This window comes from Pseudophryne corroboree, chromosome 2 (genome assembly GCF_028390025.1).
Source record: "Pseudophryne corroboree isolate aPseCor3 chromosome 2, aPseCor3.hap2, whole genome shotgun sequence".
Classification (NCBI taxonomy): Eukaryota; Metazoa; Chordata; class Amphibia; order Anura; family Myobatrachidae; genus Pseudophryne; species Pseudophryne corroboree.
The window spans coordinates 476,809,112-476,834,536 of NC_086445.1; the positions used below are offsets into that span (position 1 = coordinate 476,809,112).

The 25,425-nt window shown below is 43.9% G+C and overlaps 1 protein-coding gene and 1 pseudogene across 1 annotated transcript in view; one reads left to right on the plus strand and one right to left on the minus strand.

Annotated features, from left to right (window-relative positions):
• The window catches only part of TMEM132E (transmembrane protein 132E), a 733,604-nt gene that overhangs the window by 622,878 nt on the left and 85,301 nt on the right, over positions 1 to 25,425 (plus strand). Inside the window, exons 4-5 of the mRNA XM_063953835.1 lie at positions 6,375 to 6,567; positions 19,292 to 19,435. Of these exons, the coding sequence (XP_063809905.1) occupies positions 6,375 to 6,567; positions 19,292 to 19,435 (337 nt within the window). The remainder of the gene's footprint in view (positions 1 to 6,374; positions 6,568 to 19,291; positions 19,436 to 25,425) is intronic.
• On the minus strand, positions 23,750 to 23,868 carry LOC135051749 (5S ribosomal RNA; annotated as a pseudogene).

Genomic DNA, 25,425 nt, shown 5'->3' on the forward strand with positions numbered 1-25,425 from the left:
TACAGCAATGGCCTACTGTACTGTACTACTATATACTGGTGGTCATCACAGTGCAGCACTGTACTACTATATACTGGTCACCACAATGCAGCACAGATATTGAGCACTGATCGGGATACTAGAACTGAGTCTGACACGGAGCTGCAAGATACAGCAATGGCCTACTGTACTGTACTACTATATAGTACTGGTGGTCACCACAATGCAGCACACTGAGCACATATATTAATCTTTTCAGGCAGAGAACGTAGCCACGTCCTCTCCGCTCAATCGACAATGCACGAGTGAAAATGGCGGCAACACGCGGCTCTTTATATGGAATCCGACAGCGGGATGATGATGTTTTCCCCCGTTTGGGTTTTGCGCCTTAGACGGGAAGAACTGAGGCTGTCTCCGACCCGTATAAACCACGTGAAGTTCGGGGGGGGGGTTTGGATCTCGATGAACCGAACCCCCTCTAGTTAGGAGGTATGCTGACTCCCATAAAATTAGTATGACACGCTTCCTTTTTTGTGAACGCTGCCTAGCTTTGCCCACTTCACGCCTGAAAACTTTGGCAGCCTGTCAATCAGGCTGTGGCATAGGGGACACTGCATGTGGGTATGCAAGAATGGGTCCTGTGTATGCACAGCAGCCACACCACCGGAAATGTATATACACCATTCAAAAAGTAGGTGCATGGTTTGTGGTGTGGGCCACCTGGACCCATGGGCCCGTGTGCAAAGCTCACCTTGCACCTATTATAGATACACAACTAATTGAGGCATATCATTTATTGGGGGTAATTCAGAGTTGATCGTAGCAGCAAATTTGTTAGCAGTTGGGCAAAACCATGTGCACTGCAGGGGGGGGGGGCAGATATAACATGTGCAGAGAGAGTTAGATTTGGGTGGGTTATTTTATTTCTGTGCAGGGTAGATACTGGCTGCTTAATTTTTACACTGCAATTTAGATTTCAGATTGAGCACACCCCACCCAAATCTAACTCTCTCTGTGCACATGTTATATCTGCCCCCCCCCCTGCATTGCACATGGTTTTGCCCAACTGCTAACAATTTTCAGCAGCAATCAACTGTGAATTACCCCCATTGTGCTTTCTTGAGATCTGTCTAATTAGACACAGATCTCCTGCATAAGATATACTGTAGGGCTGGTGTAAGTGTGTACTGATAATGAAGTAGTATACAGTATATCCAGCAATTGGTAGGTCAGGGTGGTACGGTCACATAAATATGTGCAACTCTGCACAAAGGTGAATATCTGTTTTTCATTTATTGCGCGTGATGCAAGTGCTGCCAACTTCTATGAATTCTGCATCACACTCAGTCCATACTTGCCGACCTAATGGCTGCTCCCCCTGGGAGCGATCAGCCAGGTCAGCTCACCAAGGGGTGTAGCTCTGGGGAAAGGGGAGGTTCGGGGGTGGAGCCGCAATTGTTTAATTGAGGTTCTGCCCCCCCGCTTTACAATGCCCACATTACCGGCATTGTAAAGTGGGGGTGTGGTGCTACGATGACGAATTGATTTTCAGGAGCCTCCCGGCCATACCAGGAGAGTAGGCAAGTATGACCGAGTCTTCATAATGTCTTTCCTTGTATGGCTGCAAAACTCTCTGTAACTGATTTTATTATAGCACTTTATTACACATATTATATGTATATACATCTATACATATACCTATACATATGTATTTAGCAGACCCTGAAGCTCAACAATTGAGCCAGTGAAATTATCCAATGTTAATTCTCTGGATGGGTAGGCAAAATGCAGCTGGGTAATGTTTAACCAGCTCAAAATATTACTATATTTTTTGTATAGCAGGCTGTATTTCCCATTATCAGGATCAAAATGCAAATAGTCTTTTTCAAAGTCTGAAAGAATGGTTTAAATAGGTCTGAGGGAGAATAAAAGCATAATTGCATTGAAGTGTAAACCCCCCGTGGGTAAGTGGTCTAAAGCGGCTCACTTCTTTCATTCCATTAATATTTCATCAGGTTGTTTTCCTGAAAGGTGATTGCGATCACTTTAGATTCATCGTCTGTCTCTAACCTTTTGAAGGCCGATTTCAATCTGCATTGGAAATGACACACAAGTGCCTTGCTTCTTAGCAGGCTTTATTTGCTTCATGAAAATGGCAACATGTAATGTGTGCCCATTTCTCTAATACATACAGTATATATACTATATATATATATATATATATATATATATATATATATACAGTATATATTGTAAAATGGGTACTGGAAATAAGAACTCTAATGTAGGTTTTCCGGTGAAACACAATTGGCGGGATGTAATGCAGTCTGAGATCGCTGGATGTGCGGGTTGCCGGCTAATCTCTGACTTTTTTTAAAGGGACAATCACTTACAAGGCAAAACCATGCCTTGTTAGTGATTGTCCCTTTACAAAAATGTCCGAGATCGGCCGACAACCCGCACCTCCTGCGATCTCGAACTGCATTACATCCCGCCAAGTGTCTTTACTGGTATCAGACACTGAACATACAGTATCATATACAGGCTTGGATCTGGTCACACAGGTAAATTTATTTATTTATTTATTTATTAACAGTTTCTTATATAGCGCAGCAAATTCCGTTGCGCTTTACAATTTGAAATAACAATAACAAACTGGGTGATAACAGTCATAGAGGTAGGAAGGCCCTGCTCGCAAGCTTACAATCTATAGGGAAATAGGCATATGTACACAAGGAAAGGTGCTATAGGTACATAACTTAAAATGAACAAATGAAAAGTAATTCTGCTGCAATGACCTGCAGCCACCATCCTCCATGCTCTCCTGGCACAGCCAACGTCCACAATCCCTGGCACTGCTAACTGAAGCCTACTCATATGGGAGTTTTAAACTACTCTCCTGCTTATGACTTCCTGCTCGCTCTGGGTGAGCTGGAAAACATGGAACTTTATTTTTCCACCATGAGCTGTGCAGCCCTGAAAACCCGGAGTTTCAAATTACTACCGAATGTACAGAATGTGCAGGTTTTCGTTTCCGCTCTCTTGGAGGGAGCTGATCCCACAGAAATGTGGGCAATTGTGGGGAGGCAGGCCACAAAATGAAGAGCTCACTCAATAGGGACTTTTCATCAACCACCATTTTTGTGTTACTCGCTACCTTCTTCAAGCATAACAGGTCGACATTTCAGCCAACCACTGGCCTTCTTGAGGACAGGACCACCACCAACATCGTGTGGGTGACTGGCAGGTAGGACTTCCAATAGGAAGTCACAGCAAGTCACAGTGTAGCCAGCACAGTCACGATCTTCAAGTGGCTCACTGCAGTGGCGGATTTTACTGGGGGAGGGGGGGGGGGGCTGCAGTCCTACAGCCAGAGGTGTAGCATGTAGCCATGGAGCCCGGAGCACATGCATGCTATGGCACCCCCAAAATGTATATGCGGGGTTAAATTAAAGGGGACAAAAATAAATGTCTGGGGCAATATCGAACTGGGGCATGGAGGGCTAGATACTCCAACCTACTAAAGTAATTCCGCTAATAAAATCCACAGCTTTGTGTGTACTCAATAAAAATTAAGTTTACCTACAGTTTATGGTAGTTTCTCTGAAATGGGGAACCTCTGAAGAAATTGATCCTCCCTGGGCAGACAGTGTCTTTTATAAGTATCCACTATCCATGTAGGAGATCACTTAGTCTGGAAAATGCCTGTTTGTGTAGGAATATACTGTCACCAATGTCATCATCATACAACAGAGGTTCAAACAGACTCCTGCCCCTCATGTCACCTCATGTCCCATGCTGCCTAAAGCCTCCTGGCCTGTCTTTCCAGCCTCCTGCCCCGTTACTCCTCCCTCTTGTCTTTCCAGCCTCCTGTCCCATCACACCAGCCTCGTCTCTCCAGCCTCCTGCCACCTGTGTCTGTCCAGCTAACTGCCTCCTTCCTGTGTCTCCCAATGGCTGCCACCCCCTGTATCTCCCCATGCTTTCTCCCCCACTGTGTCACCTCATGGCTGCTTCCTTCCTGTGTCTGCTTATGGCTGCCGCCCTCCTCCTCCCGAATCTCTCCATGGCTGCACCCCCACTGTGTCTCCTCATGGCTGCCTCCCCCCTGCATCTCCCCATGGCTGCCTCTCCCCCACATCTCCCCATGTCTGGCCTCCCCATGGCTGATTCTCCCCTGCATCTCCCCATGGACGCCTTCCCAGACTGCATCTCCCCATGGATGTCTCTCTGCCTGCACCTCCCCATGGCTGCCTCCTTCCTGTGTCTCCCCATGGCTGCCTCCCCTTATGTGTCCCCATGGCTGCCTCCCCCTGTGTCTCCCCATGGCTGCCACCCCCCTGTGTCTTCGAATGGCTGCCTCCCCCCTGTGTCTTGTCACCCCATGGCTGCCTTCCCCTGTATCTCACCATGGCCTCCCCTCCCGTGTCTCCCGATGGCTGCCTCATCCCTTGTGTCTTCGATGGCTGCCTACCCCCATATCTTGTCTCCCGTGGCTTCCTCCTGCCTGCATATTCCCATGACTGCATCTCTCCTGTGTCTTTTCAGCATCCACACTTACCTCTCCTGCCATGGTCCCTGGATCTTCTGCAGTGCTGACTCCTTGTTGCTGTGGCAGTGGCTCCTCCCATTCTTCAGTCACAACACACAGATATCATGAGTCGCGCTCTGTGGCAAAACAAAACAAAACTGTATTGTGCTGGGGGCATCAGGGAGCATACATCCCTCTGCCTCCCACACCGCAGTCGCTGTCTGCATGCGCTGCTGAGCATTGTGACTTACTTGGCGGTGGTGTGCATAGCTCCTGGCGGCAACAATGGCAGGACTGCAGCGTCCTTGCCGGAAAAGGTGCCTGGAGCATGAGTTCCACCGGCACCGCCCTTGCTACACCCCTGCCTATAGCCCATACTGTACGGAAAATCCGCCACTGACAAGAATCGTCATTGTATGTTCTATATGTGAATATTCTATATCTAGCAGCTAAGTGATTATGGGGTCTATGTACTAAGCCTTGGAGAGAGATAAAGTGGACAGGCCATACCAACCAACCAACTCTTGTAATTTTTCAAACACAGGGGGGGATGTATTATATTGACACTGATCGAGGTGAAGCAGGAAGCAGTAGCGACAAGATGGAAGAGCATCTTGTTTGCTGCAGTGGGGAGTGAAAACTCCCTCACCCGCGATGCCGGTCAGCGCACCCAGCGCATCATCTCCAGTGCGCATGCGCAAGTTCTCGCTATTATCACAGATCGCCGGCGAGCATCCCGGAGCCGCAGCTGCAGCAGCCACATCAGTGTCTGTCAATGGGGCAACTACACCTGCAGCTGTCGAAATTAACAGCTGCAGGTGTTGGAACTGTCAGCGCCACTAACCGTTCTTACATTGCCTCACACATCCATATGCCCTCTTATAGATAGCAGCGCCAATAATGACAGGGGACACTGTCATTTGCCACACATCAATGCGTTAATACGTGGAGTGGAAGTGCCCTGATGCCAATTCCCCCCCATATCACTGGATCATACATCTACCCCACAGCCTGTAACATGACAGCTGATTGGCTTGTACTTTGTCTTTGTCCACTTTATCTGTCTCTAAGGCTTAGTACATAGACCCCATAATCACTTAGCTGTGTTTGATCTCATTTTTACATTGGTTGTGATTACTACAAAGTGGCAAGTAAATTTTAATCACTTACTGTATGAATTTGACATTTGTATACGATATATTGGTGGTCATTCCGAGTTGTTAGCTCGCTGCTATTTTTAGCAGAATTGCTAATAGGCTAAAATCCGGCAGTTCTGCGCATGCGTATGCACCGCAGGGCGCACGCGCGAAGCAATTTTACACAAAACTATGCTATTTTTCTCACGGGAGAACAAAGCTTTTCAGTCGCTCTGTTGATCGGAGAATGATTGACAGGAAGTGGGTGTTGCTGGGTGGTAACTGAGCGTTTTCCGGGAGTGTGCTAAAAAACGCAGGCGTGCCAGCAGAAAACGCAGGAGTGGCTGGAGAAACGGGGGACTGGCTGGCCGAACGCAGGGCGTGTTTGTGACGTCAAACCAGGAACTAAACGAACTGAGGTGATCGCAATCTAGGAGTAGGTCTGGAGCTACTCAGAAACTGCAAGGAAATACTTAATAGCAGAATTGCTAATCTTTCGTTAGCAATTCTGCTATGCTAAGATACACTCCCTGAGGGCGGCGGCTTTGCGTTTGCATTACTGCTAAAAGTAGCTAGCGAGCAAACAACTCGGAATGACCACCATTGTACGTTATTAATTATTACTCATTATTAATTATTTAACAGAACAAAATAGTACAAATTGCAAATACGATCAGCCTGAATTCTGAAAATAGGTTACAGTAGTTTTTTTTCCTATTAATTTATAGGACTATTGAATCTCCGTATGTGATAATGCAGCTGGACTTTGAAATGGAGAATTTCACCAGCCAGTCTGTTACAAGGCGCATAATGTGGCACCTAGAATATCAAGGACAAAAACCTCTTCCTGAAATGGAGAAAGCAGTGACAGAGCTGACGGTGATGCAGAAAGATGTTCGAGCTATAGTTCCCTTGGCAATGGTAAGATTTTTTTTATTCTATACTTCTTTTTTATTATATTTTGCTCTATCTCCCTATTTGCTGTGTTACTGGTGTCTTTATTCTGCTATTATCTTGGTATGCCTTATGGTATAGTTGTATATAATAGACTGATTCAGTGTATGGAGCAAAGCAAAAAAAAAAAAAAAAAACCAGGGCTGTAGGATTATGTGTGACCAGTGCCACTGCACACAGCGCAAGGGCTCTGTGGGCGGCACCCTACAGTCTGTGCAGCTGATTGGAGCATCCTTAGGATGGCCTGGACAGCGTCATACTTAGAGGTGCTGCCAGCAACACCCCCTGCAGTAATGACTTCATGGCACACTCATTGCACATGTGCCCTGTTATGGCTCTGATAAAAGCAAGTAACTTTATGGCAAAACCATGGTGCACTGCATTTTTGGCAGATGTAAACTCCCACACTCTTAACCTTCTTGCCATCACTGATCCAACCTCTCCCTGAGATAGTGAAAACTATGTATTTTTCTCATACGTCCTAGAGGATGCTAGGGACGACATCAAGACCATGGGGTATAGACGGGATCCGCAGGAGACATGGGCACTCTAAATGTCTTTTCATTGGGTGCGAACTGGCTCCTCCCTCTGTGCCCCTCCTCCAGACTTCAGTTTTAGAAATGTGCCCAGGTCGACTGGATGCACTCTGAGGAGCTCTACTGAGTTTCTGTGAAAAAGACATATGTTAGGTTTTTTATTTTCAGGGAGATCTGCTGGCATCAGACTCCCTGCTTCGTGGGACTGAGGGGGCAGAAGCAGAACCAACTTCCTCAGACTTTCATGGCTCTGCTTCTGGCTGACAGGACACCATTAGCTCCGGAAGGGAACTGAACGCTAGCCGTGTCTAGATGCTCACTCCCACAGCACGCCGTCACTTCCCTCACAGAGCCAGAAGTCAGAAGACAGGTGAGTATAAGAAGAATGATCTTCTATCAAGTTAGTGACGGCTGAGGTGCGGCGCGGCTGGCGGGAGCACAGCGCGCCATTGCTGCCCACACACACAGGCACTACAGGGTGCAGGGCGCGGGGGTGCCCTGGGCAGCAATAAAAATACCTTAAACTGGCTTACAGGGGGCATAAGTTGCCGCTGGCACAGCCCTACCCCCACCAGTATAAATTTTACAGTGTATATATGAGTGTAAGGATGCGCCATTGTGGGGGCGGAGCTTCATCCTCAGGCAGCCAGAATACTACTCAGCGCCATTTTCTCTCCTCAGGCTGCAGAGAACACGCTGGTCCTCTCCTCCACTTCTGACAAGTACAGGGTGCTATTAAGGGGGGCACAAAGCATTTGATAGTGTGTATTACTATTTAAAAAGTGCTGTTAGGATGTGGACATACTGTGTTCACAGGAAATACTGGTGCTGGGATTGTGAACTGGCTGCTCGTATCCTGTGTCCCTCTGACAGATTTTACTGTGGGTTTGTCCCCAAAATAAGTCCCAGTGTGTCTGTTGGTGTGCTGTACACGTGTGAGGCATATCTGAGGCAGGGAGTTCCTCCCCGGAGGAAGCCATTTTAGGGACACAGAGTTGTAATGTGGTGGCGCTACAGGCACACCAAGAGCCTGCATGGGTGAAAGAGTTACGTGACAGTATGCATCAGATTAACTGTAGATTAGATAAGTCTGAATCTAAGGCTGCATGCTGGAGAAAATCTGTGGAAGATGTGATTTTTCAGGATGCTGTTATTCCTTATGCGGGCGGCCCCTCTGGGTCACATAAGAGACCATTTGCAAATGTTGTAAACACTGATACCGACACGGATTCTGACTCTTGTGTCGACGATTGTGAATCCAGAGAGATAGATCATAATTTGGCAAAAAATGTACAATATATGATTGTGGCTATAAGGGATGTGTTGGAGGTTACAGAAACCACTCCTGTACCTCGGGAGAAGGCTTATTTATGTAAAGAAAATAAGTCCAAAGTCACGTTCCCACCTTCACACGAACTAAATGCTCTGTTTGAAGGGATGTGGGTGAATTCTGATAAAAGATTTTGTATTCCCAAAAGGATTCACATAGCTTACCCTTTCCCGGCTGAGGACAGGAAAAAGTGGGAGTCACCTCCAGTGTTAGACAGTGCACTTTCCAGGTTGACAAAGAAAGTAATTCTCCCTGCTCCTGGCACAGCTTCTCTTAAAGAGCCGGCAGACCGCAAAATGGAAACGACATTGAAATCCATTTATGTTACCAATGGTACACTGATTAGGCCCACTATTGCCTGCGCATGGGTGAGTCGCGCTATTGAAAAATGGTCAGAAAGCGTGTCATCAGAAATTGAAACGATTGATAAAGATGAGATACTCCTTAAATTAGGGAATATCAAGGACGCTGCCGCCTACATGCTGGAAGCATTGAAGGATATTGGACTCTTGAGTTCACAGGCCGCTACCATGGCAGTATCGGCTAGGCGGGCGTTGTGGATTCGCCAGTGGAACACGGATGCAGATTCCATAAGAAACATGGAAGCTCTCCCATATAAAGGTGAGGCCTTATTTGGCGATGGCCTGGATGCGTTAGTCTCGGCGGCTACCGCAGGTAAGTCGACATTTTTGCCCTCTGCGCCTGCACCGGCAAAAAAAACCTATCACCCGCAAATGCAGTCCTTTCGGCCCAATAAATACAAAAAAGTGAGAGGTTCCCCCTTCTTTGCAGGTAGGGGAAGGGGAAAGAAGCCCACAGCGGCTCCAGGTTCCCAAGAGCAGAAGTCTACCCCTACTTCTGCCAAATCCCCAGCATGACGCTGGAGCTCCCTTGCGGGAGGCTGCTCGGGTGGGGGCACGTCTCAAACTCTTCAGCCAAGGTTAGATTATGTCTGGCCTGGATTCCTGGGTGTTGCAAATAGTATCCCAGGGATACAAACTGGAGTTTCAAGACGTGCCTCCATGACGATTTTTCAAATCGACCTTGCCAGTTTCTCTGCCAGAAAGAGAAACAATTTCAGCGGCAATCCAAAAATGATGTCAAGACCAGGTCATAGTCCTGGTACCGTCGTCTCAACAACGGAGGGGTTTTTATTCCAGCCTCTTTGTTATACCGAAGCCGGACGGCTCGGTCAGACCGATCCTAAATCTAAAAGATCTGAATTGTTACCTAAAAAGGTTCAAGTTTAAGATGAAATCACTTCAGGCAGTGATTGCCAGTCTGGAGGAGGGTGACTACTTGGTGTCGGTGGACATAAAGGATGCATACCTGCATGTTCCCATTTATCCTCCTCACCAGGCTTATCTGAGATCTGTGGTCCAGGATTGCCATTACCAATTCCAGACGTTGCCTTTCGGTCTCTCCACGGCGCCGAGGGTATTCACCAAGGTGATGGCGGAGATGATGGTCCTCCTTCGTCAGAAAGGAGTCAATATAATTCCTTATCTGGACGATCTCCTGATAAAGGCGAGATCCAGGGAACAGTTGTTACAAAACATATCACTCTCTCTGTCAATACTCCAACAACACGGGTGGATCATAAATTACCCAAAGTCACAGCTGGAACCGACAACAAGGTTTTCCTTCCTCAGGATGATTCTGGACACAGAAGTTCAGATAGTATTTCTTCCGCTGGAAAAGGCTCTGGAAATCCAGAACATGGTAAAACAGATATTAAAACCATCAAGTGTGTCGATCCATCAGTGCATTCGGTTGTTGGGGAAGATGGTGGCGGCCTACGAGGCCATACAGTTTAGCAGGTTCCAGTGGGACCTGTTGGACAAGTGGTCGGGGTCACACCTACACATGCACAGAAAGATAATCCTGTCGTCAAGAACCAGGATTTCACTCCTGTGGTGGTTGCACAGCTCTCACCTGCTAGAGGGACGCAGGTTCGGGATTCAGGACTGGGTCCTGGTAACCACGGATGCAAGTCTCCGAGGCTGGGGAGCAGTCTCTCGGGGAGAAAACTTCCAGGGACGTTGGTCACATCAGGAAGCCTGCCTTCACATAAACGTTCTGGAACGAAGAGCCATTTACAACGGCCTTCAACAAGCGGTACATATTCTTCAAGACCGTCCCGCACAGATCCAGGCGGACAATGTAACAGCAGTCGCATACATAAACAGGCAGGGCGGAACGAAAAGCAGAGCGGCAATGGCAGAGGCGACAAAAATCATCAGCTGGGCAGAAAAACATCTACAAGCTCTGTCGGCAATATTCATTCCGGGAGTAGACAACTGGGAAGCAGACTTCCTCAGCAGACACGATCTCCATCCAGGAGAGTGGGGCCTCCACCAAGAAGTCTTCGCAGAGGTGACAAGTCTTTGGGGAGTTCCTCAAATAGACATGATGGCGTCTTGTCTCAACAAGAAGCTTCAGAGATACTGTTCCAGGTCGAGAGACCCTCAAGCAGTAGCAGTGGATGCACTGGTGATCCAGTGGGTGTTTCCGTCAGTGTATGTCTTCCCTCCACTTCCGCTGATCCCAAAAGTACTCAGGATCATAATAAAAACAAGGGTTCGAGCAATCTTCATTGCCCCAGACTGGCCAAGGAGAACTTGGTACCCAGATGTTCAGCAGTTGCTCATAGAAGATCCTCAGCCTCTTCCTCCTCGAGAAGACCTGCTGCAGCAGGGGCCGTGCGTGTACCAAGACTTACAGCGGCTATGTTTGACGGCATGGCTGTTGAGCGCCATATCCTAGCCAGGAAGGGTATTCCCAAGGAAGTCATCCCCACCCTTATTCAGGCCAGAAAGGGAGTAACGTCGAAACATTACCACCGTATTTGGAGAAAATATGTGTCTTGGTGTGAATCCAAGAAAGCTCCTACGGAAGAGTTTCAGACGTTTTCTCCATTTTTTGCAGGATGGTGTGGAGGCGGGCCTCCGATTGGGGTCAATCAAGGTCCAGATTTCGGCCTTGTCAGTGTTCTTCCAAAAACCAATCACATTTATTAAGAACAATTATATATTATAAGAACCTATAGAGACAGTGACCTAAAAAACTGTGATATAGCTGCAAACCAAGTCTCTGTTATGTCCTTAAGTGATACTTTGTTGGTGGGCTTATCCCTAGAGGCCTTAGGATCCTGAAAGAATCCACTTTCAGGGAAGATAGGGCCTTTCCGGACGAGTGGAATGGTATATTGGATGATTGTTCCAAAAAACTTATGCAACTGTTGATCAAATATAGAGAACAACGTGTAAACGAAATACAGGCTGAAATAGAAGAAGTTCATTTGGCACTGAAGGGATATGAAAAATTAGGTGAATTTAAGCAAAGGGACTGTAAGGTCAATAGAAAATTAATGGAGTTTGAAGAATCCCTAGTGGATAGAAAGGAACACAAGATGGAAAGAGATGTCCGAGATTATAAAAATGGATCATCACGGAATTATAAGAGGGCTGACAATCGTAACAATTATCAATATAATCAGTTTACACCAAGAGAACCAAATAGGAAAAGACAATCATATAGACAATACAATCAAACACAATATCGGGAGAAACAAAAAGGTTATAGAAGGGGAGATGAGTACATTCTGAATGAAAATAATACTAATAAATTTAAAATAAAACAGTTTCACACATAGGAATAGGTACCAGGTGTTAGAGGAATATAAAAATGATAGTCGGATAAATGGGAATATGAGACCATCAGAAACTGAGGATGAGCTAGATCATACACCTGATCAGCATTTTTTAGACAGACGAATAGGATCAAACGTGGCGGACAACAAGGTATCAGGGAAAAAGGGAAAGAAACAGAGAAGTAGAGGATGTAGGGGAGGAGGAAGAAGAAAACAGGCTGAAAACACCTCGCAGAAGGTAAAACGTGGAAGATCAGTTAAAGGCATATTTAATTTATCAAAAAAAGTATTAACGGAGGAGGAAATTAAAATATTAGAAAAAGGCTTGAATTATGCCCCGGTGGCGAGGCCCAACCTGTTCCAATTTTTCGTGGATTTGAACCGTTATGTTCGTACTCTTAGTAGGAAAAGGTACTTTGCATTGAAATCTTTAAAAAAAAAGTAAAAGTGATGAGATCCCCATAATTTGGGATGCAGATGATGATAGGATGAAGGAAAGCCTCGAATGTTTGGAACAGGAAGGAGCTACGGATGATCAAAGTATTGAAATGGAGATTCCAGTGTATGACATTAGAACCAATCCTTTTAAAAAGAAAACCGATTTTTACCCCTTGTCATACAAGGGTCCATATGTGGATAGTTTTTATAGATCATCCTTGGCGAGTTTCAGGGAGATCTGCGAGAATTCTGATGATATTAAGTACCAGGATAATCTGACCCCTGGGGAGAGAAAAGCATTGAAATCACTGCAAAGTGACGAAACCATTGTCATTAAACCTGCGGATAAGGGCGGTGGGGTTGTGGTCTTGGATGTGGAGAGCTACACTGCAGAATGTCATAGACAGTTGTGTGATGTGGGGTTCTACCGCAGACATGACTCCAACCCCACCGCCCTGTATCAAAAACAATATATGGAATTATTAGATGGAGCCCTTGAAGATGGAGCTATAGCCAAGGAAACATTTAATTTTTTAGTTTGTGCACATCCTATCACTGCTACATTTTATTATTTGCCAATAATACATAAGTCACTAGTTAATCCACCAGGGAGACCTATTATTTCAGGTGTGGGGTCACTTACTAGTAACTTATCTTTTTTTGTTGATCACTTTCTACAAACACATGTGGAGAGTCTGAGATCTCATTTAAAGGATACCCAACATTTACTGAATACTATTAACCAAATAGAATGGAAAAATAATAATTATTTATTAACTTGTGATGTTGAGGCGCTATACTCAAATATACCGCACGAAAAAGGTATCAAAGCAATTGACCAATATTTAAGACAGGGTGATGTCTCAGACTCTCTACGTAATTATTTATTAGCAGTCATTCAATTTATATTATCACATAATTATTTTATTTTTGACACTAAATATTATTTACAGACACGGGGTGTGGCCATGGGGGCCAGATTCGCTCCGAGTTTCGCTAACCTGTACATGGGAGTATTTGAAGACGAACATGTATGGGGAGGTGGACTCGGGCGGATCTGGTCTACTATGGCCGTTTTATAGATGATTTATTTATTATTTGGGGAGGGAGTTTGGAAGCATTGCATGTTTTCACTAACAGTCTAAATATAAATGAGTATGGTCTCAAGTTTACATTTAACTATAGCAACACAAAAATGAGTTTCTTGGATATAGAGCTATCAGTAGAGCAAGATCAATTGATTACTAAAACATACATTAAGGAGGTTGATCAGAATAGATATCTTAATTATAACAGCTCTCATAAGAGATGCTGGAAGAACAATATCCCCAGGGGTCAGTTTGTCAGATTGAGGCGAAATTGTACCTCAATATCCACTTATCGAAAGCAAGCAGAAAAACTTAAGGAGTCATTCCAAGAACAGGGATATCCACAGAATCTATTAGATGCAGCAATAACAGAAGTTGAAGGAATAGATAGAGAGTTATTACTTAGACCTAGGGTCTATAGTTAGTCGGATAACAAAAATATGGATAGATGTGTAGCTTTTATCACAAAGTACAATAGTTGTGCTCGTAAGATCAGCCAAGTTATAAAGAAGAATACCTCATTGTTTACTCCTAGATGAATATTTAAAACCACAGGTGAATCCAAAGGGATACACTATCTTTAGAAAGGCGGATAATTTGAGAAAAAAATTGGTGCCTAGTCACTATGTGAGCAAAGGGAAACAGGAAACAGGTGTGCCAAATACATGGCTCCCGCTGAAACCAATAGGATATCACAAATGTGGGAAAACAAACTGTTTATCCTGCAATAATCTACCTAGGAAGAGTTCTAGTTTTCAGTCATTCAGAACAGGAGAAATATTCCCTATAGGGGAATTTATGAATTGTATGTCCACTCATATTATTTATCTTATTTCATGCCAATGTGGCAAACAATATATAGGTCGAACTACTAGGACTCTTCATGTTAGATATATGGAGCATAGGAGAAATATCATTAAAGGTGCAAAACACCCATTATCAGATCATGTTATTCATTGTCAGAATTCAAAGGTGGAAAATATTAAAATGATTGGTATAGAACAAATTAAGGTGACTAATAGGGGTGGTGATCGATTTGATCGACTTCGGAGACGAGAAGCATATTGGACATTTAGAATGGATGCAATGGTCCCTTCAGGCCTTAATGACATGATAGAGTTAAATGGAGTATAAATTGGAAATTTGATATGAGGATAGGGATTAAAATTGGATGTGACAAAATGTAATTGTCATATGGGAGGTTGTATAATAAATAAGATTTAGCTTTTCAAGTAAAATTTCCAAGGAACCAATTCTGGAGATTAGTGTCCTGCAACTTATTTGCATATATTCATATATTGTTTTAAAAAAAATATGAAAATATGTAATATATCTATTTCAGAACAATCCTGCTGTAGATGTGTGAGAAATTGAGTACAATATATGTGGGAATGAGTGGGCTCAGGAGTTGTGCTTATATGTGTCAAGGTGTGTAAACATGTAAATGTGTTATATCAGTGGGTAATAACAAAACATGAACAATAATTAGAAATGAAATGTGTATATATATGTGTATATCTATGCAAGGGAGGGTATCATCATCATAATTTTGAGTTTAAGAGAGACAAAGGTAGAGTGCATATGGTTATATATATATGTATACAAACATGTATGTATGTATATATTTACTCATTTAATTGAGAATGGAGAAATTTGATGTATTATAGGGGGTAATGCATGGATTGAGAATATTCAATATACTTAATTATGTACGCTCATTAGAGGGGATAGTAACCAGTGTTGCCGACGAGGGAAGCCGATATGTATTGCTGTATATGAGTTGATTGTTGATTTTTATAAATATATATATTGGTGCTATAAATTTCTAATATCACGTAGCTCTTGTAGTTTTAAATTATTATGTTTTAAGATAGTTGTAAGTGATGCTGCTATATGGATGAGCTCATAATGAGGTTCTGACCTGACTAATGAGTTAAGCTATTATGCACATGTGTTGGTGACGGTTGTGAAAAGGAGGCTTGAGAAGCATTACGTCAGTGCCAGCACGGGCCGCGGGAAAGAAAAGTGTTTAAAAGGACGTGCGGCCAGGGAGAGTGATTCACACTGAGGAAGCCACCGAGGTTTGAAGGCGGGGAAACGCGTCTGTTTCTTCTCCCATTCACGGGATATAGTAGAGGTGCACTTACCAGCCAGCCGCCTCAGAATTCACCCCACTGCAACCAGGGGTTAAGCGAAGGAGAAGTGATCGCATACTCCTGATAAGGCTGACGGCAAACTAGGAGCCGGGAGGAACATTGTTGTCACTGAGGTGGTTTATGGACTCCAGATAAGGCTGTGAAAGAAAGCTGCAGCCGGGAGGAAGATCATCCAACCGTGGTGTGACAGGTTTGCAGACGAAGTTACAATCACGCTGTGATTTATGACCTGTTGATGTGAGCTCTGGACTAAGTGATAGATATATTGCGTGGCCATGCATGAATGATCATTGAACTTGGTAGCTAAGCTAATAAAAAGCTACTAATTGCACTATAAAGACAACAGGCAACTACCAACTATAAAGAAAGGAGTTTCCAAGTGCATGCTTTATCAGTTACATTGTATATGTGGATTCAACAGCAAGTGTGTTGCCAGCTTGGGTAATACAAAGTATCACTTAAGGACATAACAGAGACTTGGGGGTAAATTTACTAAGATGGGAGTTCTATCTAAGATGGGATGTTTCCCATAGCAACCAATCAGATTCTACTTCTCATTTATCTAGCACCTTCTAGAAGATAATACCTGAAATCTGATTGGTTGCTATGGGCAACATCCCATCTTAAATAGAACTCCCATCTTAGTAAATTTACCCCTTGGTTTGCAGCTATATCACAGTTTTTTAGGTCACTGTCTCTATAGGTTCTTATAATATATAATTGTTCTTAATAAATGTGATTGATTTTTATTGATACTGGCCGGTATTAATTTTAGTCTTGAGAAATAACTATTTAATAAATTCTACAAGCAGATTAAATCAGCGCTTTCCTATTGTTTTTCTTTGTTTTGCTGAATATGAGGGGTTTATAAACCAATTACCCCTGGGAAAGCAGCTAGTTTTCTCTGTTCAATAAAGGCGCCAGGTTTTGTTGGTTCTTCCAAAAACAATTGGCCTCTCTTCCAGAGGTTCAGACCTTCGTGAAAGGGGTTCTGCACATCCAGCCTCCATTCGTGCTTTCAGTGGCACAAAGGGACCTTAACGTGGTATTACAGTTCCTTCAATCAGATTGGTTTGAGCCTCTACAAAGGATAGAGTTGAAGTTTCTCACTTGGAAAGTGGTGATGCTTTTGGCATTGGCATCCGCGCTGCGGGTGTCTGAATTGGGGGCCTTGTCTCACAAGAGCCCTTACCTGATCTTCCATGAAGATAGGGCAGAGTTGAGAACTCGTCAACATTTTCTTCCGAAGGTTGTTTCATCTTTCCACATAAACCAACCTATTGTGGTGCCAGTAGTTACTGACACATTCATTGATTCAAAATCTCTAGATGTGGTTAGAGCTTTGAAAATCTATGTTGCTAGAACGGCTCGTATACGGAAAACAGAGGCTGTTTGTCCTGTATGCTCACAACAAGATTGGCTGTCCTGCTTCCAAGCAGACTATTGCACGTTGGATTAGGAATACGATTCAGCAAGTTCATACTACGGCTGGATTGCCGTTACCGACGTCGGTGAAGGCCCACTCCACTAGGAAAGTGGGCTCATCCTGGGCGGCTGCCCGGGGGGTCTCGGCATTACAACTTTGCCGAGCAGCTACTTGGTCAGGGTTAAACACATTTGCTAAGTTCTACAAGTTTGACACCTTGGCCGATGAGCACCTAAAGTTTGGTCAATCTGTGCTGCAGGGTCATCCGCACTCTCCCGCCCGTACTGGAGCTTTGGTATAGACCCCATGGTCTTGATGTCGTCCCCAGCATCCTCTAGGACAGAGGTTCTCAAACTCGGTCCTCGGGGGCACACACAGTTCATGTTTTGCAGGTAACCCAGCAGGTGCACAGGTGTATTAATTACTCACTGACACATTTTAAAAGGTCCACAGGTGGAGCTAATTATTTCACTTGCGATTCTGTGAGGAGACCTGCAAAACATGCACTGTGTGTGCCCCCGAGGACCGAGTTTGAGAACCTCTGCTCTAGGACGTATGAGAAAATAGGATTGTGATAACCTACCGGTAAATCCGTTTCTCCTAGTCCGTAGAGTATGCTGGGCGCCAGTCCCAGTGCGTTTTTTATCTGCAGTTTTGTTTATTTGAGTTACACAAGTTGTGTTATCTTAGTTTCAGCATGTTGCTGCATTTAGTTCATGCCTGTTGGCGTGTGTTATGTTGAATGCCATGTGTGCGGCATGGTTGAGGGTGTGAGTTGGTAAATGTCTCACCACTAGTTAAGTAATTCCTTTCCTCGAAATGTCAGTCTCCCTGGGCACAGTTCCTACAACTGAACTCTGGAGGAGGAGCATAGAGGGAGGAGCCAGTTCGCACCCAATGAAAAGTCTTTAGAGTGCCCATGTCTCCTGCGGATCCCTTCTATACCCCATGGTCTTGATGTCGTCCCCAGCATCCTCTACGGATTAAGAGAAAAGGATTTACCGGTAGGTTATCAAAATCCTATTATTTGCTTTCACTGTTTCTTTACCTTGTTTTTCCATCCCCACTGTACGCTATGCTTGTGTGCTGTTACCTCACTGGCTGCACATCCTGTAAGCTGCAACCTATGCAGTGCATTCCAGATGGTTGCCTTGGATGGTTCCTAGGCAGGTCCTTGGCATGATGTCCCTTGTGTGTATCTAATCATACAGGGTATCTCATACTAATACACATGTGCCTGTGTTCCTATATATGCTGTGGGTCCTAGTATAGCTTATCTCCCACAGCATAATTTTCATAGTGCACCCAACATGGCTGCCTCACCTGGTATACCTGTGGATGGTTTGAAAAATACATTGGGCTGACTGTTATGTTGGCACCCTACTCCTAGCAATAGGTCGCTGCAACCACCCCATTTTGTGTAATTTCTTCTGGGCGTGACCTATTCCACCCAGGGTAATCATACGTAGTGCACCCAACATGGCTGCCTCACCTGACACCTTGCATGGGTGAAATACAGATGTAGCCAAACTCATTGTGGCTGCGCCTAGTCGCATCCACAATGAGTGAAGTTAGAAGTCACTACCCGAAATGTCTGCACTGACCCCACATTATGCTTATTGTGCTCTCTAGGTTTAGTTGGTCTTAATTTCTGTATGTTTTTCAACTGTAATTCTAATGCCTTTGTACAATGTTCCATGTTTTGAGGTATTTAAAGTGACTTTGATTCCAGCAGGAGAAAAGTGCTATCTAAATAAAATTAATAATAATATTAATAATAATATGTGCATCAAGATTAAAATTTGAGAGGGGAATGATCTATATGAGATCATTGAGGGAAATTAAATCTAAATTACAGTTTATAAATAAAGCTGCCCAGCATTTGTGGGTTACATGCCAATGCAGCCACTATTTACCCTGCATGCAAACACAATAAATATGTTTGCACCCTCTGCATTGCAACATGGTTTGTCCAACTCAGAATCATCCCCCTACTGTATGTGTATTTCTTGTAATGAACCAATGGTGTGCAAATTTACATGTCACCTTTTTTTCTTACTTTCAGGACACAGAGATAATTAACACAGCTATACTAACAGGTCGGACAGTTGCTATTCCAGTAAAGGTTTTGGCTATTGAAGCATCTGGAGCAATCACAGATATTTCTTCATTTACTCAATGTAAATCCAGCAATGAGGATATCATCAAGGTGAGGCAGATAGAGACAGATGGTACTGTATACCTTTAACCATCTTCCTTCAGCAACACTTCATTATTTACATGTATTGCTCAAAGAGCATTACTTCCAATCCCTTTTTATAAAATGCAATCTCATTGTCACTTTAGGAAATTTAGGAACCTATACTGTAGGGCGATGCTACCTGGGACACAGGCAAATGGAGTCTAACACGGCACTGGTCTCCATCGGCAACCTCCGTATGGGAGTGCACATGACATGCAAATTGCTGCCTTGGACATGTTTGTCTCCTCTTGCATCAAAAGGAGGGTCAGGTCCTGATGGGATGAGATGGGAATGGCGCTGTGAAATGTGACATCATACATCTCCCATGTCTTACATGGGTAGCAAGAGTGTTGTCTTGTTCCACTGGAGCCAGGATAACTAAAATTCAGGAGTATCTTGGTAGAGTAGTCAGCAGAGCCGGACCCAGGCATAGGCAAACTAGGCAATTGCCTAGGGCATTTGGAATGCCTAGGAGCACAAGAAGCTTCTGCTGATTAAAATGATATGCATCTTGCCTATATTCTGTGTGTGACTGCGGCTGTATTTGCATACAAAATGCTAGGTTATAGTGTATTCCTGGAAATCACTGTAACGTAGCATTTTGCATGCAGATACAGCCACAGTCACACACAGAATATAGGCATGCCACATATCATTTTAATCAGCAGAAACTGCTTGTGTGTCGTAGTCACATAGCAATGCAAATAAGAGCTGGCCGGGAGCTGCCAGCTAACTCACGCCAGGCATCTCCTGCTGCATGGTGTATTGAGGCAAGATGTATGAGGACACATCTGTATATCCAAGTAGAGGCATAGGTCACAGTTTTAGCAGCCATGTGAGTGCTGTGTGTGGGTGGGTTGGTTGTGCAATAGTGTTCGGCATATGTGTAAAGGGCACTATGTGTGTCATGTGTATAAGGGAATTAATAATGTGCAGCAAACGTGTAAGGGACATTATGTGTATAAGGGCATTAATAAAGGTTGTAATAATGTGTAAGGCGCATTTTGTTTATAAGGACTTTAATAATGTCTGTCATGTGTAAGGGGCATTACTATGTGGTATTATGTGTATCAAGGCATTACTAATGTGTGGCATTATGTGTATAAGGTGCTCTGCTGTGTAGCGTAATGTATAGAAAAGGCACTACTGTGTCGTCTAATTTGAATAAAGAGCAATATGGTGTGGTGTAATGTGAATAAGGGGCAATTCAGTGTGATGTAATGTGAATAAGGGACTCTACTGTGAGGAGTAAAGTATATAAGGTAAAGTGGTACTACTGTTTGATGTAACAGGAATTCGGGACACTATTGCAAGATATAATGTGAATAACGTTGCACTACTAGGTGGTGTAATTTGAATTGGGGGTACTATTTTGTGGCCATGCCCCTTTCCAGCAAGCACATGTCCCTTTTTGGGCTGCACATCAAATGTCTGCACTGTTCCTATTTCAAATATAGGGGTAGGAGCACCAAAATGAGAACTGCTATGGGTGAGGGGTGATGGTGCTGGGAAAGGGACACAGGGTCAGAGGCGGAACTAGCGGCGGTGCTAGAGCGCACCAGCCAAAATTTTGCCTAGGGCATCATACTGGTTAGGGCCAGCTCTGGTAGTCAGACATGCAGGGGAATGGTTAGGGTAATTTAAGGTAAGTGGCACACACAAAGACTCCCAAATAGGTTGCACACAGTGATTCTGAATAACATAGTACAAGGACACTGGAGGAAAGGAGGCCTAATACTCTGGCTACATACTGATCACTGGGTAGGTTAAGATAGATTATGTAATTCAAATTTGGCGGACAACATGACATCAGCTTCAAATGCTACATTACCACTCTCTCACCATTATAGGGAATAGAAAAAAAGAAAGCAGAGGCTGGCCAGCAGCTGGAGCAATGCACACTACAGAAAGAAGCATGCTGGGGAACCCAAGGACTGGCAGAGACCTTTTCTCAGTTGAAATTGGGTTTGGGGATTCATCACGCTCTTCACCTGTTCTGCTGGGGAAAAGTGTGCTGGATCCCGAATCCAATAAGTGGCAGATGTACTAAACCTTGGAGAGTGATAAATTGGAGAGAGATAAAGTACCAACCAACCAACTCCTGTCATTTTAAAACAAAGCCTGTTACATGGAAGTCAGGAGCTGACTGGCTGGTACTTTATCTCTCTCCACTTTCTCACTCTCCAACAGGGCCGTCTTTTTGTATGGGCTCAATGGGCAGTTGCCCAAGGGTCATCAGGAGTATAAGGGCCCTAGGCTGATAGCTTTTTCCAGAGGTATCAGATTTTTGATAATCGGCCCTTGGGAACCGGAGATATCTGACATCAAAGCAGTGGTCCCCATCTGAGGCTGTTAATTGCTCTTCCCAGCCAAATATCTCAGGTTCTGTCTGACATAGAGTTTTTCTGAGGGTATATTACAAAAGCTTTTGGTGAACACTGGCAGCTTGTCTCTACTATGCTCAGAACCAGATATATCAGCCTTCTAACAGCTGGTCTCTGCTCCAGCTCCACACACCTGCTATGCAGTTTTATATTTTCATCGAAGGATTGCTCTGGTTTCTGTACTCTGATCCCCAAGTCCCCAGTCCCTCCTGAAAGGTTGGACTCTCTAGTTTTTTTTAAATCTCATTGAAGCTAAGAAATCTATTTCCAGGAACTGGAGATATCTGCAGTCAAGCAATCTGCACTCCCACCAGAAAATTATGAATATTAAGCCCACCCCACTATCCACCCCTCCCCTGCATATTAAATACACCCTACTACCCTGGAAGTCGTTTACCAGGGTCCCTACATTCAGCCCAATGCCCCAGGTTAGTGTTCTCCCCATCTCCTGCCTTCTGTGCAGTAGAGGAGTAATTAGCAGAAATGACTGCTCCAGTTCCTACATGCTGAGCTGAAGATAGATCACCCCCTACCGCCCGCGGGACATCAAAGCTGCCGCTAATAGCACCCCCACCCTTACCACTAGTGGATTGCTTTATCCTGGGGCCTAGACTGCTTTTAAGATGGCCATGCTCTCCAAGGCCTAGTACATCTACCCTTCTGAGTCCCAAGATCAGTACCGACGATTGTCAAGGCTAGACAAGATTGTGTGCTGCTCTAAGCATGTAAATATGTGTCCAATAAGTAAACCCATGGTTATGCTTCTACATTTCACTTGAAAAATCTGTGTTTTGGAAACATAAAGGAGCAAACAGAATATTAACAGAAAAAAAGTTATTTAATGAGCTTGTACCTGATTTGCTAATGATCCATATAATTCTACCCTAGATAAAGGATGAATATTAGCATAAGCAGATATGGGGAGCATACTGCAGAAGCCAATTTGCAGCACCAAATCGTATGACAAACAAATAACTCCCTAACAATACATTTAGAAATGGCTGAGAGTCTTGCAGCACAATTCCAAGTGCTTGAGACATATTTTGGGAGCACACCCCCATTGGAAAACCGTTACAGAAATGGTGCAAATACAGCACTTTAAAAGTGCAAAATGGTATCAAATGTAATAAAACTTGTTGTCACACAAACACTCCCAAAACTCATTAGCATCCAGTCCACTCAGATGTCAATCCCTAATAGCTAACATGCATATTTGAAATGCTGTGACAAAACAAAGGGCGATCGGGCACTGGTCAAAATAGTTGAAACAAAAATAATAAAAACCAAGAGTGGTCAATTCTAACCCTGGGAGAAAAACTCCCAAATACGGTCCTAGTTGGTGGTGCACCCAGAGCCAGACAAGTACATGTACTACTAGAGGGAGAGAGAGAAGGCTCTTGTGTGGGCACACTCTTAGTCAGTAGTGGAAAATTCCTCAAATATGTAAAGAAAGATATTAAAACATCATTTTTATTAAGTAACAATTAAAAATACGGTTACCCAAACATGTGATCCAAAATTAATGAAGAAAAATACGAAATTTTTTTAGAATGTTCTGGTCTTTTTTTCACAAGACGTGATTAGAAAGGTTGTAGACACATAACTGTCTTACACCCATTTCCCCTGACCAGCACAGAATTTCTATATTAATGGGACCAAGGAGTGGTCAAAATAGTGATAGCTATATGTAGATGGGACTAAATAACTAAGTCAATACCGTAGATACTGCTAGTCACCAGCGATAAGAAAAGACAAGCAGATAATGACTAATAATAAATCTATTAATGCAGCCTAAATGCTTATATGCAGTATATGAGATCAGATAGATGAGGAAGAAAGATCAATGGTGATACTGCTGTTGGTGTCACATATCACATATAGAAGGATGATGACTCCTACTCTACAAAACCAGGTATTCGCAGGAAGTGTCCTCTCCAGGTACTAACCCAGCCCAACGCTGTTTAGCTTCCAAGATCGGACGAGATCGGGCAATAGCAGCATGGTATGATAGTAGAGGGAGTATGTGACCTGTATACCAATGAGAGTGCACCTATATAAGAAATTTGATAGAGAAATACAGATATTTTTTAAAGAATACAATATGTGGATCTACTTTCTACGTTAGGCATGGCGCAACTAATCCCACATCCGTGGTATTGTGCGCCCTGGATCGCAGATGAGAGTCCACGGAAAGATAGTGAAATAAGAAGGAAAAAAAGAAAGGAAATATAGATATCTCCTTATTCGGTATATGATAGACTGATATTTTTAAAGACACTGCATTAGACAAAAGGTTTGCAATATTATATGTCAGTATAAATAATGTTATACTTATGACAACATGTGTGATTTTTTACACGAAAATTATTATGAAACAACTGATCTTCTCGAAAAAAAAAAATATATGTGGCTAGTACGCTTAGATAATATTGTCCTAAAGTAGACAAAAAATAGATTGGAGTGGAGTGACCGAAAACTATAATATTTTAATATTTTTCTTCATTCATTTTGGATCACGTTTGGGTAACTGTATTTTTAATTGTTACTTAATAAAAATGATGTTTTAATATCTTTCTTTACATATTTGAGGAATTTTTCACTACTGACTAAGAGTGCGCCCACACAAGAGCCTTCTCTCTCTCCCTCTAGTAATATATTTGAAATGCTAGCAGAACACAAGGGGTGGTCTTCTGTATGCCGGCGGTCGGGCTCCCGGCGTTCAGTATACCGGCGCCGGGAGCCCGACAGCCGGCATACCGACACTTATTTTCCCTCGTGGGGGTCCACGACCCCCATAGAGGGAAAATCACCGTGCCCGTAGCGTGGCGAGCGCAGCGAGCCCGCAAGGGGCTCATTTGCGCTCGCCACACTGTCGGTAAGCCGGCGGTCGGCCTTCCGGCGCCGGTATGCTGGTCGCCGGGAGCCCGACCGCCGGCCAGCCGTAGTGAACCCGAACACAAGATCCTCAAAGATCCATGGATACAGTAAACAAATGACCAATAGAAATTGTCATATTACTGCTTCATCTGAGTCTGGCAGTACATTAAACCAGAGTTTCCCAAACTCGCTCCTCAAGGCACCCTAACAGTCCAGGCCACAGGTGACTTAATTGGTCAATTTGATTTAACTATCTGTGCTGAGCCATGGATAACTTTAAAACCTGGCACCTGTTGCAGTGTCTGATGACCGAATTTGTTAACCACTGCTTTTGACAAATGAATGGGTGATTATTTTACAGCTATCAAATCAATATATAATTACATTTCCTGTACTAGTTACTTCAGTTTATGGGGACATACAGTAGGCAATAGGGTCTTCATATAGTTAAAATTCTCATATTTCCTATACAGGAGCAACAGCTTCATCAGTAAGGTGTCTGCTTCCAGTGTAATAGGTTGTGGTTTCTAACCCTGGGTATGACACTTGTAAAATGTGTATATTCAGTATAATAAAGAGGGTGTGATTTGCAGCTATCAATTAACTTAATTCAATTCAATGGTGTCACAGAATGGGAGGAGAGGTGCCCCCCTTCAGAGCAGGAGCCCGGCGGCAGATAACTCCGTTGCCTCCCAG